The 14,077-nt window shown below is 43.6% G+C and overlaps 1 protein-coding gene across 1 annotated transcript in view; it reads left to right on the top strand.

Moving 5' to 3' along the window:
- The window catches only part of LOC122940559 (serine/threonine-protein kinase 4-like), a 72,041-nt gene that overhangs the window by 44,880 nt on the left and 13,084 nt on the right, over positions 1–14,077 (top strand). The window contains exons 7-9 of the mRNA XM_044297160.1: positions 2,512–2,649; positions 6,087–6,215; positions 7,156–7,351. Of these exons, the coding sequence (XP_044153095.1) occupies positions 2,512–2,649; positions 6,087–6,215; positions 7,156–7,351 (463 nt within the window). The remainder of the gene's footprint in view (positions 1–2,511; positions 2,650–6,086; positions 6,216–7,155; positions 7,352–14,077) is intronic.

The following is a 14,077-nucleotide window of genomic DNA, read 5'->3' as shown; positions in this document are numbered from 1 at the left end:
TAGTCTGCTGGCAGTGTCAGGAGCCTGGCCATGTAAGGGCAGACTGTCCTCATCGGGTTGAGCCCATGGACACTAATTGTGGTTACCATCAGTCGCTTTATGTCAGGAAACTGTGCAACAGGTACCCAGGAATCTCTAGACCACTTATGCCAGGTGGAAGTGGGAGACACTCAAGCGGAGGCACTGCTGGACTCGGGGTGATGTGCATCCATGGAGACTTAAAAGACTACCCCTCCGCGCTGTTGTCTTTAACAACGGTAGCCTGGAGGTGGACCCACGAGGTGGCAGTCACCACAAATCTACACTACGAACTCATAATAGGGAGAGACTTTCTGGGCTTCCCGACTCTACGGCCGGTTGTAAGAGTTACTGATACCCGTGAGTCAGGGGTAAACCCAGGAGATTGGCCTTGTTCAGGAGAAAGCCTGGGAATCTGAGGCTGAAGGGCCAGCAGTAGGGGTGACCGCCACTTCGGTGGAAGAGGGGGAGACAACCCCACTGAGTGTAATGGTGGGAGACGTGGAGGAATTGCCACTGGGTCCTGAGTTGGCAGACCTCAACGTCTGCGGGGAAAATTTCGGTACAGCACAACACCGGGACCAAACCCTATCCCAATCCCAGTTGGTCGTGCCCCAGGCTTATTGCAAACTCGTGTTAAAGTTAGCCCACCAACATGTTCTCGTGGTCATATGGGAATGCAGAAAACACAGGACCGGATATTACAACGGTTTTACGGGCCCAGTGTGTTCAGAGGTGGACGAGTTTTGCAAGTCTTGCCCGACCTGCCAAACAACTAGCCCCCAGCACCTTTTCCGCAGTCCCTTAGTACCTTTCCCGATCATCGAGGTACTGTTTGAGCGAATCGCTATGGACCTCATAGGTCCAGTACCGAAGTCCTCTAGAGGACACCAACACATCTTGGTCATCCTAGATTACGCCACTCGGTATCCGGAGGCAGTGCCACTGCGACATACATCGGCCAAACTTATAGCTATAGAGTTAATGAAGATGTTTTCCCGTGTGGGGCTACCTAAAGAGGTTCTGACTGACCAGGGGACCCTTTTTATGTCCAAGGTCATGGAACTCTATAAGTTGCTGCACATCAAACAGCTATCGACGTCCGTTTATCATCCGCAAACTGACGGCCTGGTAGAAAGGTTTAACCAAACATAAAACATGTTAAAAAGAGTGGGGTCTAAGGATGGGAAGGACTGGGACCTCCTTCTGCCCTATCTTATGTTCGCAGTGCAAGATGTGCCCAAGGCCTCTACTGGGTTCTCGCCCTTCGAACTGCTATATGGCAGACATCCTCGTGGTCTGTTTGGACATAGCCAAAGAGGCGTGGGAGCAACAACCCAACCCATATAAAAGTATTATTGAATATGTCACCCAGATGCAGGAACGTTTGTTAACCATGTTGCCTCTTGTAAGAGAGCATATGGAGGCAGCTTAGCGAGCTCAAAGTCGGGTCTATAATCGGCAGGCTCGGGTTCGAAACTTTAACCTGGGAGATCGGGTTTTTGTTCTGGTAACGACCGTGGAGAGCAATTTCCTGGCTAGGTAACAGGGACCCTACGAAGTAATTGAAAAAGTTGAAGAGGTAAACTACAGGGTACACCAGCCAGGGCGGCGAAAGCCGGAGCAGGTGTACCATGTGAATTTTCTCAAACCTTGGAAAGATAGGGAGAATGGAACTCACGACAGCCCGCGCCTGAATTTTCTAGGGGAAGAGGTTCCGGACCCTGGTCTGATGCAAGGGAAGCGGTTGTCACAGTGAAGATTGCTGACAGCCTCTCCTCTAAACAGACTTATGAGGCTAGGAAGTTCGTCAGCAGATGTGTTCTCAGACCTCCCTGGATGTACTTCCACAATTTAGCATGACATTGTCACTGAGCCTCAGGCAAAAGTCTGGTTAAAACCATACCGAGTACCCGAGGCTTGGCGACAAGCCATCTCAGGGGAAGTGCAGCTAATGCTGCAACTAGATGTTATTGAGGAGTCTAAAAGTGAGTGGGACAGTCCTATAGTTTTAATACCCAAACCGGATGGGACATTACAGTTCTGTACCGATTTTCGTAAACTAAATGAGATTTCCAAATTCTCATTTAGCATGTGAAAAGTTTCCAGATAGATCAGGAACAGCAGCTTGTTCAGTTCTCCTGCATAGAGTAAAGGCATCTTGAGTTGGTGCGTACAATAAGTAAACAGGAGATGTTACAAAGCTATTAGATTTACATTTGCCAATTTAATGATCCAATGCTGTCCTCTAACACATTTGCACCACATTATATTCCATGAATGGAGGGTTGTCCTAATATGCTGACCTTCTTGAAACGGAACAGTTCTAACAATTGGATGGGTGTACAGCATTGTTGAAGGGGGCATATGATTCATCATGAGTGTGGAATTACATTTTTGTGTGAACCCAATATGGGCTCTGGATCAGAACTTTTGTCTATATTCAAGAGAACAAGATGATCATATTACATTTGTATTTGTTTTTTTTCCTAGGCTATATTCATGATTCCATCAAACCCACCACCAACACTTCGAAGACCAGAACTTTGGTCAAAACATTTCATAGATTTTATTAACCAGTGTCTAGTCAAAAATCCGGAGCAGAGAGGGAGTGCAACTGAACTGCTACAGGTATAATCCTTTTCATTTCTATATATATAAAGCCAGTTTACAGTTCCCATATGAACTATGGATATTTATGAATAGCGACAGCATTGATCATTACTTTTTAAAAGATATGTTAAATAATGTAATTATTTCATTGCTTGATCGTTGACTGATAAGTTACTATAGGACAGATTTATCTGTAACTATACTACTTAAGCCAGGGGCAAAATTGAAATGTGACATAATTTATGGTGTTTTTCCTCTCCGTAATGCAGCAGGTGTGGAGCCACTGTGCCAATGAATATATTTAACTTGGGGCTACTCCTTAGGGCCTTGTAAGTGGTCCCCTGGTATTCACCCTTTTACTTCCGTACTGGGATCTGGATGTTGCTACAGGGTGGCCACCAGGCTCTAGCTCTAGGAGCAGTCTTCGTTCAGGAGCTGATGAGCCAGGCAGGTCCATAGTCACCAAGACAGCAAGCAGAAACGTGGTCAGAGGGCAAACCAAGGTTAAGACAGGCAGTTTGTGCAGCACGGTAAAACAAGCAATAGGTCAGGACAGGCAGCACAGAGTCTATATGGTTATCAGGCAGAAGTCAGGACATGGGGGTTCAGAATACACACTTGTGGAATACCTTCATAGGAACTAGACAAGCTAGGAACCTTATTGCTCAGGCACCCTCTCAAAGGAAAAAGGTACATATAGGCTTCGGACAGATTATACTGTGCAGGTGTTGGCTCTATAACAGCCAGGGTGAGTATACATGTGCCGTAAGGGAGTGCACACAAGCAGTGGGAAGGAGGTGGGGCAATCATGAGTGACATGGACAGAAGTGCAACACTAGTGATGAGTATTCCAACATTTGAGACCACCAGGAGAGAAGAGATGCTAGCAGCCATGCACTGCTTCTGGACAATTAGCAGTACTGTGGAGGATGACAGCGCATGGTTTTAAAAAATCGAATAATGGGATACCAGGTTCTATACCCCCATGTGAACTAAAATGAAGGGCCATTAACAAGCAGCAGACCTAGTCCTTCCCCAACAAAAGCTGCTTGTTAAGGATCTCGCCACCTTGATATGTGGCATTATTAGTTATCGGAGATCATATGAGCTCTTACTCATGGTTGGGATATTTGAACTTATTGGGTAAACTTTGTGCTGGAAGAATCAATTACCTTGGAAAAATTATATTGGAGTGAGTTACTGAGATCTACATCTGTCCAGTTTAATTTGCGGAGGAGACTAGGCCTTATCCAACTGTGTTTTAACAAGGCACCAGAAGGGTTTTTGTGGGAAAGAGCCTTCAGGTTCAAGCAACTGAGACCAAACTGCATTCATACCAAGGTGTTTGTGAGAAAAAAAAGGTCAATTTTCTTGTGCACCTCTTCATCATTGGCTGGAGAACATTAGAGGGGTGGACTTGGCTCACCAGTTTTTCATTTTAGACAGACCAATGATATCTGTCTCATAGTCTGCCACACACAAAGCCAAAGCCTTCCCTCTTTTCCCAAAATGGGAGAAGGAAAAAACAATGCCTCTTCAATCTCAAAAAGTCTGTTCCTTTAAGCAGGACCTAATACTGCAAGCCTCCATTACATGGGGCAGCAGCTGGAATATTGTTTTGCTTTAATTGCTTGTGCATCCTAAATGTGACAATTCAATCATGGGACCTTTCAGAATGTGGATTTCCCTCATAACCATGAGGATTCCCTTTAGTGTTTTTATTTCTGAGGAAATAAAATGTTCATGCACTCAGGGAAGTCATGACTTCGGAAAACTAGGACATGATGTGGTGGGAATAGTATGTGCTACAAATATTTCACTGAATTATTTATTGACCTGAGATTTGGGCTCCGCCAAATACAACACCCATTAAATACAAGATAAATAAATGCCATCTATTATTAACGATCAGATGTGTTACCGCATTAGCTGGACTGGTAATGGTCACACCAGTCTAAAGTCACTAGGGTTAGCGTCATGGACCTACACGTTTGCAATGTTACAATCTTAGCAAAATTGATACCCTGGGGCAAATTTACAAATACTAGACAGTGTCAACTTAGACAAACTGTGCCAGATTTATGACACTGATGCTGGATAATAAATCTGATGCACCTTTAGACTGTCTAATGTAACATTACACCATCTATAAGTTGGATTACTTTACATCACAATTATGTGCCAAAATTGTGGTGATTTCTGGCACATCTCAAAAAGGTTGTCCCATGAAAAATATTCTATATTTCCATAGAAGCACCTGGATCTGAACACTTCTGTATTTGCATGTAATTAGAACTTTTGTATAGTCGCTGAGTTACTCAATAAAATCTTTTGGTATAGCGCCACCTGCTGTTTTTTCTTTTCCTTATTTCTCTTTCCACCTGAGTAACATCGCTGAGGTGGACGCACATGCTGAGTTCCATACTTCCAACTGCTATCAGCCATATCTATTGTTAAAACTGTGACCGTTCCAGGTAAGGAACTACAGCAGAAAGGACACATACCTGAGCTTTTAGCTTGAAATAAATCTAGCAGGGCAACTGGAGCAGTGAATGGGGAAAGATACTAGATCCATGAGAGGTGCATGGCTGGTAGAGAGAGATTTCATGTTCTATATGATGTCTGGGATAACATCTTCAAGTCATGCCCCTTTTACAACAGGCTCCTTGTGAAAGGAGAAAAACACTCTTGAAGAGTCTAAAACACTTAGTAAATGCCGTGCAAATTATATCTGCCAGTTTTTGGCGTAAATTGGGCCAGAATTCTGGCTTATTTTGATCTCTGCCTCCATGTTATTTCAGTATATGTACGCTATGTAATAAACTCCAAAGCTTCCCCTAGTGGTGGCTGAAGGCTGACAGATTTTTGTACTGTTTGTCCATACAGGAGTTTTGTGACTGTGTATATCAGAAAAACTGAGCTCTGAACACTACAAATATATAAAAAATAATAAAAAATGTATAAATTTAATCATAAATGTCTTTTAGATTTAGGCCTCATGCACACGACAGTTGTTTTTCTCGGCCTCTGTTCCATTTATTTTTTATTTATTTTTTTGCGGATAGGATGGGGACCCATTCATTTTAATGGGTCAGCAAAAAAAGGCTGATAGTTCATCCGTATGTGTTCCGTGTCCGTTGTCCGTGTTCCCCTTTAGAAAAAAAAAAAAAGTGCATGTCCTACTTTTTTCACATTTGCGGACAAGAAGAGGCATTTATTACAAGGGATCTGTGGGGAAAAAATTGATCCTCCAAAAAAAACGGATGCCGCATCCGTTATTTTTAGATGACGCACAATTTGCAGACACAAAAAACAACTGTCGTGTGCATAAGGCCTTATGTGTACATTGTGTGATAGTTTACTAGATAAAGTAATTTTATGGGGTATTTATTTAATTAGCTGGTGATTTTCTTTAGGTTTGACATTTAGTATTATATTACTTTTATCTTACCCAGCACCCATTTGTCAAAGTTACCAAAGGAGCATCCATTTTAAAACATTTAATAAATGAAGCAATGGAGGCAAATATTAAACGTAGTGAATTCCAGCAACGTGAAGTGGAACCAGAGGAGGAAGAGAATGCGGTTGGTATTTACTAAACATATCTATAGGGACTGTACACTGATCACCATATGAGCATTCACAGTGGTTACGTGCAAACATTAATACTAGAAACACATTAATGCAACAAAAACTTGTAAATCAGTGCTATGTCAAGCTTGTTGTCTGATCTTTGGCAGCAGCGATGTAAAACGTTCTGTTTCCAAAGTCTGGTTTAGGTAGCTACCCCTGCCTCACTCACAGCAGGAAATCTCAGTACAATTTGAAGCACCAGTCAGCAGATTAAATACTTGCAGCCAATCAGCTGTTTGTAAACATGTGTATGTAGCTTGGAAACTCCCTCAGGTTTCTCATCATTTCCCTAACACTACGGGGGTCCACAAATTGCGGATCCACAAAAACATAGATGCCAGCTGTATGCGTTCTGCATTTTGCGGACCGCACATGGCCGGCCCTATGATAGAAATGCCTATTCTTGTCTGCGATTGTGGACAAGAATAGGACATGCTCTATCTTTTTTGCGAACGGAACTACGTATGCGGACGGCACTGACCATTGGTTTCGCAGCTCAACCCATTCACTTGAAAGAAACTGAGCTGTGCCTAGATCATGTGAACGATCATGGCCTAGGAAGAGGGCTAAGTATTTACCGAATGCCACGGCATCTTCATCAAGTTGATCAATAGGGGTCCTGGGAGTCGGACCCCCACCAATGTCATATTGATGTCAATATGATAATTCCTGAAAAACCCTTTTAAGATTATCATCCCACCATTACCTGGAGTCTTACCCACAAATATCAGCCCTTAGGAAGATGTGTGACCAATTCACAGACAAATCCTCAGAAGATTAGCCTGTAGCCTATATATAAAGTTGTAATAATTCCCAATGCCAGCATATGACTTTTGCTGTTTCAAAACAAGTTTTTTGTGTTTTTTTGTTTTTTTTCCTTCTCTTTTTAAGGATGAGGATGATGTTGATGCTGGCACGATGGTTCATACCCGAAATAAAGACATTGGGACAATGCAGGAGTTCAGCACCATGAGTGAAGGGGCAGATGGCACAATGGTGGAAAATGAACACCTAGAAACACAGCTTGGCACCATGTTAATAAACGACGAGGATGAAGATGAGGACATTGAGTCTGGTACTATGAAACGTAAGCATTAAGTTCACTGACTCTTTATGCTTGGATTGATAACTCTTGTAGAGTATAAAGTTGGAAAAAAAAAAAAAAATATATATATATATATATATACAGTACAGACCAAAAGTTTGGGCACACCTTGTCATTCAAAGAGTTTTCTTTATTTTCATGACTATGAAAATTGTAGATTCACCCTGAAGGCATCAAAACTATGAATTAACACATGTGGAATTATATACATAACAAAAAAGTGTGAAACAACTGAAAACATGTCATAGTCTAGGTTCTTCAAAGTAGCCACCTTTTGCTTTGATTACTGCTTTGCACACTCTTGGCATTCTCTTGATGAGCTTCAAGAGGTAGTCACCTGAAATGGTTTTTACTTCACAGGTGTGCCCTGTCAGGTCTAATAAGTGGGATTTCTTGCCTTATAAATGGGGTGTCTGGTGGATACACAGCTGATAGTCCTTCTGAATAGACTGTTAGCTGCTTTTTTTTCTTGCCATAATACAAATTCTAAGTAAAGAAAAACGAGTGGCCATCATTACTTTAAGAAATAAAGGTCAGTCAGTCCGAAAAATTGGGAAAACGTTGAACGTGTCCCCAAGTGCAGTCACGAAAACCATCAAGCGCTACAAAGAAACTGGTTCACATGCGGACCACCCCAGGAAAGGAAGACCAAGAGTGACCTCTGCTGCGGAGGATAAGTTCATCCGAGTCACCAGCCTCAGAAATCGCAGGTTAACAGCAGCTCAGATTAGAGACCAGGTCAATGCCACACAGAGTTCTAGCAGCAGACACATCTCTAGAACAACTGTTAAGAGGAGACTGTGTGAATCGGGCCTTAATGGTAGAATATCTGCTAGGAAACCACTGCTAATGACAGGCAACAAGCAGAAGAGACTTGTTTGGGCTAAAGAACACAAGGAATGGACATTAGACCAGTGGAAATCTGTGCTTTGGTCTTATGAGTCCAAATTTGAGATCTTTGGTTCCAACCACCGTGTCTTTGTGCGACACAGAAAAGGTGAACGGATGGACTCTACATGCCTGGTTCCCACAGTGAAGCATGAAGGAGGAGGTGTGATGGTGTGGGGGTGCTTTGCTGGTGACACTGTTGGGGATTTATTCAAAATTGAAGGCATACTGAACCAGCATGGCTACCACAGCATCTTGCAGCGGCATGCTATTCCATCCGGTTTGCGTTTAGTTGGACCATCATTTGTTTTTCAACAGGACCATGACCTCAAACACACCTCCAGGCTGTGTAAGGGCTATTTGACCACGAAGGAGAGTGATGGGGTGCTGCGCCAGATGACCTGGCCTCCACAGTCACCGGACCTGAACCCAATTGAGATGGTTTGGGGTGAGCTGGACCGCAGAGTGAAGGCAAATGGGCCAACAAGTGCTAAGCATCTGTGGGAACTTTTTCAAGACTGTTGGAAAACCATTTCAGGTGACTACCTCTTGAAGCTCATCAAGAGAATGGCAAGAGTGTGCAAAGCAGTAATCAAAGCAAAAGGTGGCTACTTTGAAGAACCCAGAATATGACATATTTTCAGTTGTTTCACACTTTTTTGTTATGTATATAATTCCACATGTGTTAATTCATAGTTTTGATGCCTTCAGTGTGAATCCACAATTTTCATAGTCATGAAAATAAAGAACACTCTTTGAATGAGAAGGTGTCCAAACTTTTGGTCTGTACTGTGTATATATACTTATTAAAGCGCCATTCATTCAATAGCGCTGTACATATGAAAAGGGATATATATACATAACACAGACAATTGCACTAAGCTTAAACAAGACAAGTTACAAACTGGTACAGAAGGAGAGAGGGCCATGCCCGTGAGGGCTCACAATCTACATGGTATGGGAGAAGGACACAGTAGGTGAGGGTAAGGCTGGTCATGGCGGTATAGAGGAGGGTCACTGGTTGTAGGCTTGTCTGAAGAGGTGGGTTTTTAGGTATCTTTCTGAAGGATTCCACTGTAGGTGAGAGTCTGATATGTTGGGGTAGCAAGTCCCAGAGTGTGGGGGATGCATGGGAGAAATCTTGGAGGCGATTGTGGGAAGATGTGATTAGAGGAGAGGCATACGGAAGAAGTGATATGGGGCGATAACTGGACAAAGAAGATGGGTCAAGTAAAGGCTTATTGAGGATGGGTGTAATGGTAGCATGTTTAAAAGAAGACACCAGAGGTTAGTGATAGGTTGAAGAGATGCGTTAGGGTGAGGTTAGGGATGAGGTGGGATGGGATTGGGTCAAGTGCACAGGTGGTAAGATGTGATCTGGAGAGTTGAGTGGAGAGTTTTTATTCTGTAATGGGTGGAGAAGCGGGTTTTGGGAGAAGAGGACTGAGCAGTTGTGTACAGGGTCTGTGGGGACTGTGTACTGAAGCTTTCTCCTCTGATGTTGTCTATCTTTTTTGTTTGAATTATGCGGCAACGTCCTCAGCTGAGATGAGAGGAGAGGGTGGGAGCGCTGGGGGACGGAGAAGGGAGTTCAAAGTGTTAAAAAGTTGTATATATGTGTGTATATATATATATATATATATATATATATATATATATATATATATATAATTTTGTATTTGTGGTCATGGCTGCGGATAGTGAACCTGAACACGATGGTGACAGAATAGTCTATCTATCCACTTCCTGCTGACTTAACTGAACTGCTTGGATTGTGCCCATAGCCGGGGACGTGGGTAGGCCTATAAGGGGTAAAAAATTTCAGAAATTTAGTTGTGTGGGTTAGGAATGTACCTGGTGATGATTGCCAGTGACCCATTTTACGGATGATATGGCAGGGCACATTGTGCTTAGAAGCCGCGGAAGCGAAACGAGCGCCCTGATATGGCTTTGGGGTCGAAACCTAACCCAGTTGCTAAAATGCGGATGTGGGATATGAACTGTGCTGACGTAAGGGGCTTGGCTTTGAAAGGCAGTAACGGACTATCAGGAGAGAAATTACCCAAGGTTGCTATCAACCGATTTAAAATATGGGCAGGGCACCACTTGTTGAAAGTCTGAAAATATTTAACTTGAACGGGAGGCCTGGTTTATGATGTTTTAGTTGATGGCATATATAAAATGTAATGGTCGGGATTTTTATACTAGTTGGCTCCTAGTTAAACCTTTTTGGTTTTGGGAGAGAAACCAGTGAATTCCCGTGGTCGTAGAAACCCATAGAAACCTAAATACATGGCGGCCCAGCCCAAAAGGATTACCGTCTAAGGAGTTGGAGAGTTTCCTGAACAGTTCCCCTGAAACTGTTTGTCTGCTTGAAGTGGTTTTTCTGCAGCTTTTTTGAATACCCCTGAGAGTTGCCTTGATTGCAGGGGATGAGAAGATTGACCTACTACCTGGATCTTTCAACATTGAATAGTGTTTCACCCCAGCCAAATATAATTTAATTGGATTATAAACGAATTTAAGGTGTTTATGACAATATGCGAGAAAAGCAATTAATGTTCTAATCCATGCGCAGTGTATTGAAGTCTGGAGGGTATAATCCCGTTTGCTCCGCTTCTGGCATGACCTGGAAAAAATTATGGAAATTAAAGCGTGATAATGCGTCAGCAGCTAAGTTCTGAATGCCTTGGATATGTCTGCATGACATGTGAAAGTTATAATGTAAGGAAAGCAAGACTAATTTGTGAACAAAGGGCATGATACAAGATGATTTTACCATCTAGCAAGAATTGTACATGGTGAGGGTTATGGTGATCACGAAGAAGTATTGCCAGCAGGTCAACCTAAACCCACCTAGTCATTTATTGCTGGACGTTCTTTGAGGGCAAGCCGAAAGGGGATGAGCTCTGAAGCAGGCAGAACAGACGTGGAGTGCTCTGCATTTGTTGTAATTACATGTTGCCAAATTATAGTTATTGCAGACCTGGCTGCTACCCAAGAAGACTATGGGACGACCCAATTTATCTGTGCCAGTGTTTTGCCTTTGTTGGAACCCTGAGGGGCCTGCCGATCTTCTTTGGGCCACCGGATAACTGAAATTCAGATACCATTCTGAGGAATGGAGAATCGGCTGGCATGAAGCGCACGCTGGAGCTTTTAGCCCGGCGAAATGACAGCAGAACAGTTCCATATGATGACCCGTGTATGTGGTAGACCCTAGTGGAGAGAGGTTAAATACCTGATATCCGAACCCGGCGACCAATACTTGCAATAAAGACCCTGATCCTGAATTGAATCGTGGAGGCAATACTGCAACCGAAGCTTAAATGAGATAACCATTAGAAATTTAGAAGATGGCCTGGCGGAAGAGACAGTTAATGGCAGAAGTGACAGACAAGCGAGATATGTGACCCTAGAGACAATCTTGGAGGAAAACCATTGGGATGAGATGACGTACGTGGTTGAAGATGAACGTGAATGAGCCACGTGTGAGACAAGAAATGTGAATTGACTTGAAAACCCGGTAGATCCGAATGAAAGACGTGAATGAGCAATAGCGGAAACCAGTGACGATGAAGAAGCCTAAACGCCTGAATAACCGTGAGAAGTGGCTGTGCCCTAGATTGGAGCAGACATGAAATAAGGGTTCCCTGGATGGAATAAGAATAAGATACTAGAAGCCAGGAAGTGACGTGAGTGGATGACAGACGTTCTGTGATTACGCGAGCTTAGATGACAGACAACCAATAGTGAATTAAAGTGTAGTTAGAAGACGGACGTGACCTAAGTAACGAGAAGGTGGAGTGCGATTGAGTAGTAAGAATCAGCATATGAAGACAGAACGTGAATTGGAGGCAACTGAAATTTTGAGTAAGAGGGTGGCATGCGACAGACAAGGTATGAGGCTCAAATAAGATGGAAGACGACAGACCTAGATCAGGAAGGTTGCCTGCATGGCGTGAACAGGCGATGGACATTGACAAAGAGACCCGCAGAGCATAACAGGCGATGTACAGAGAATGCGTGGATAAGTGTCAGATGACCGACATTGACGGAACATGGCCAGAATGTAAGTGACAGACATTAGCATGCGACAGACGTGATCTGACTAACGTAGACAGGCGAAGGAAAACATGTGTGGAACATACGCAGGAGATCGATTTTTGTAAGGAAGTGGCCTGAAAGAAACAGCAACACTGGAGGGAGAGAAAGAGGCCTGTGTGATGTAAACATTGATATGCAGGAGACGTGGTCTGACTGACGTAACAGGGTGAAGAAGAGGGTGGCCTGGATATGTGACAGGCGACGAAACATCGACAAGGAAACTGCCTGAATAGTTTAAAACAGGCGATAGACATTGAAATGAGGAGACGTGGCCTGAGTAATGTAAACAGGCGGAAGACATAGATATGAGGCAAATGTGGCCTGAATATCGAAAACAGGCGGTAGACATTGAGGTGAGGAGACGTGGCCTGAATAACGTAAACAGGCGGTGGACATGGATAAGAGGGAACGTGGCCTGAATAACGTAAACGGGGATAGACATTGAGAGTGAGGAAAACGTGGTCTGAATAACGTAGACAGGCGGCAGACAAAGGGATGAGGAAACATGGTCTGAAAAACAAAAACAGGCAATAGACATTAAGATGAGGAAAACACGTGGCCTGAATGATGTAAACAGGTGGTAGACATTGAGGTGAGGAGATGTAGCCTGAATAACATAAACAAGCGGTGGACATGGATAAGAGGGAACTTGGCCTGAATTACATAAACAGGCTATAGACATTGAAATGAGGAAAAAACGTGGCCTGAATAGCGTAGACAGGCGGTAGACATAGATATGAGGAAAGCGTGATCTGAATAACGTATACAGGCGGCAGACATAGATATGAGAAAACGTGGCCTGAATAACGTAAACAGGCGATGGACATTGGTAATAGGAAAATTGTCTTGAATAACGTGAGCAGGCAACATATATCTATATGAGAGAATCGTGGCGTGATTAAGCGACAGATGGCGTAAGATCGAGACAACAAGCAGTAATCAACGTGGCTAGATGATGTGAATGGTGCCTGAATGACAGACCACAAACCTTGGATGATGAAAAGTGTCCTAAACGACGTGAACAGGCGTGGTATTGCTGTTAGAACTTGGCCTGGAGAGGCGTCACACACAACCAGAAATGAACCGTAGATAAAAACAAACAACATGTCCTTAATTAAAGACAATATTCGAATACATGAGAAAGTGTGACATGCTTGGATTAAATGGTACAAGAACCCACCATATAATGATATGATAAATGTCCTGTGCAAGCAGCAGTTATCCCCTATTAACAATCTGAGATACGCTGTGACTCATTTTTTTCTTTTTTTTTTCTTTATCATGAACCCCCAGTTCAGTAAAAGCCGTGACCCCAACAGGGTCGAATTATTACAAGGACCTGAGGACCCTAAAACAGGGATGTCAAACTCGTGGCCCTCCAGCTGTTGCAAAACTACAACTCCCATCATGCCTGGGCATATTACAGCTATCAGGGAATGATGGGAGTTGTAGTTTTGCAACATCTGGAGGGCCATGAGTTTGACATCCATGCCCTAAAACTATATATCCGAGTGGTGGATTACCCGAAGTCGCGCCTGCCTGTGATCGAGCGGCGCACGCGACCCATGCCGGGCAATGAATGGAGTTGAGCGGCATCTTGCCAGCCTCTGATGTGCCGTGATCGCTGCACCAGCTGACCCCCCCCCCCCCCCCCTTCGATGTAGGTTGCCACTGGATGCGACATCGCACCCCCTGGCACAGATAGGAATTACT

Source organism: Bufo gargarizans, chromosome 6 (assembly GCF_014858855.1).
Source record: "Bufo gargarizans isolate SCDJY-AF-19 chromosome 6, ASM1485885v1, whole genome shotgun sequence".
NCBI lineage: Eukaryota > Metazoa > Chordata > Amphibia > Anura > Bufonidae > Bufo > Bufo gargarizans.
The sequence above is the reverse complement of the archived record's forward strand: the minus strand, read 5'-3'. Positions and strand labels throughout refer to the sequence as shown.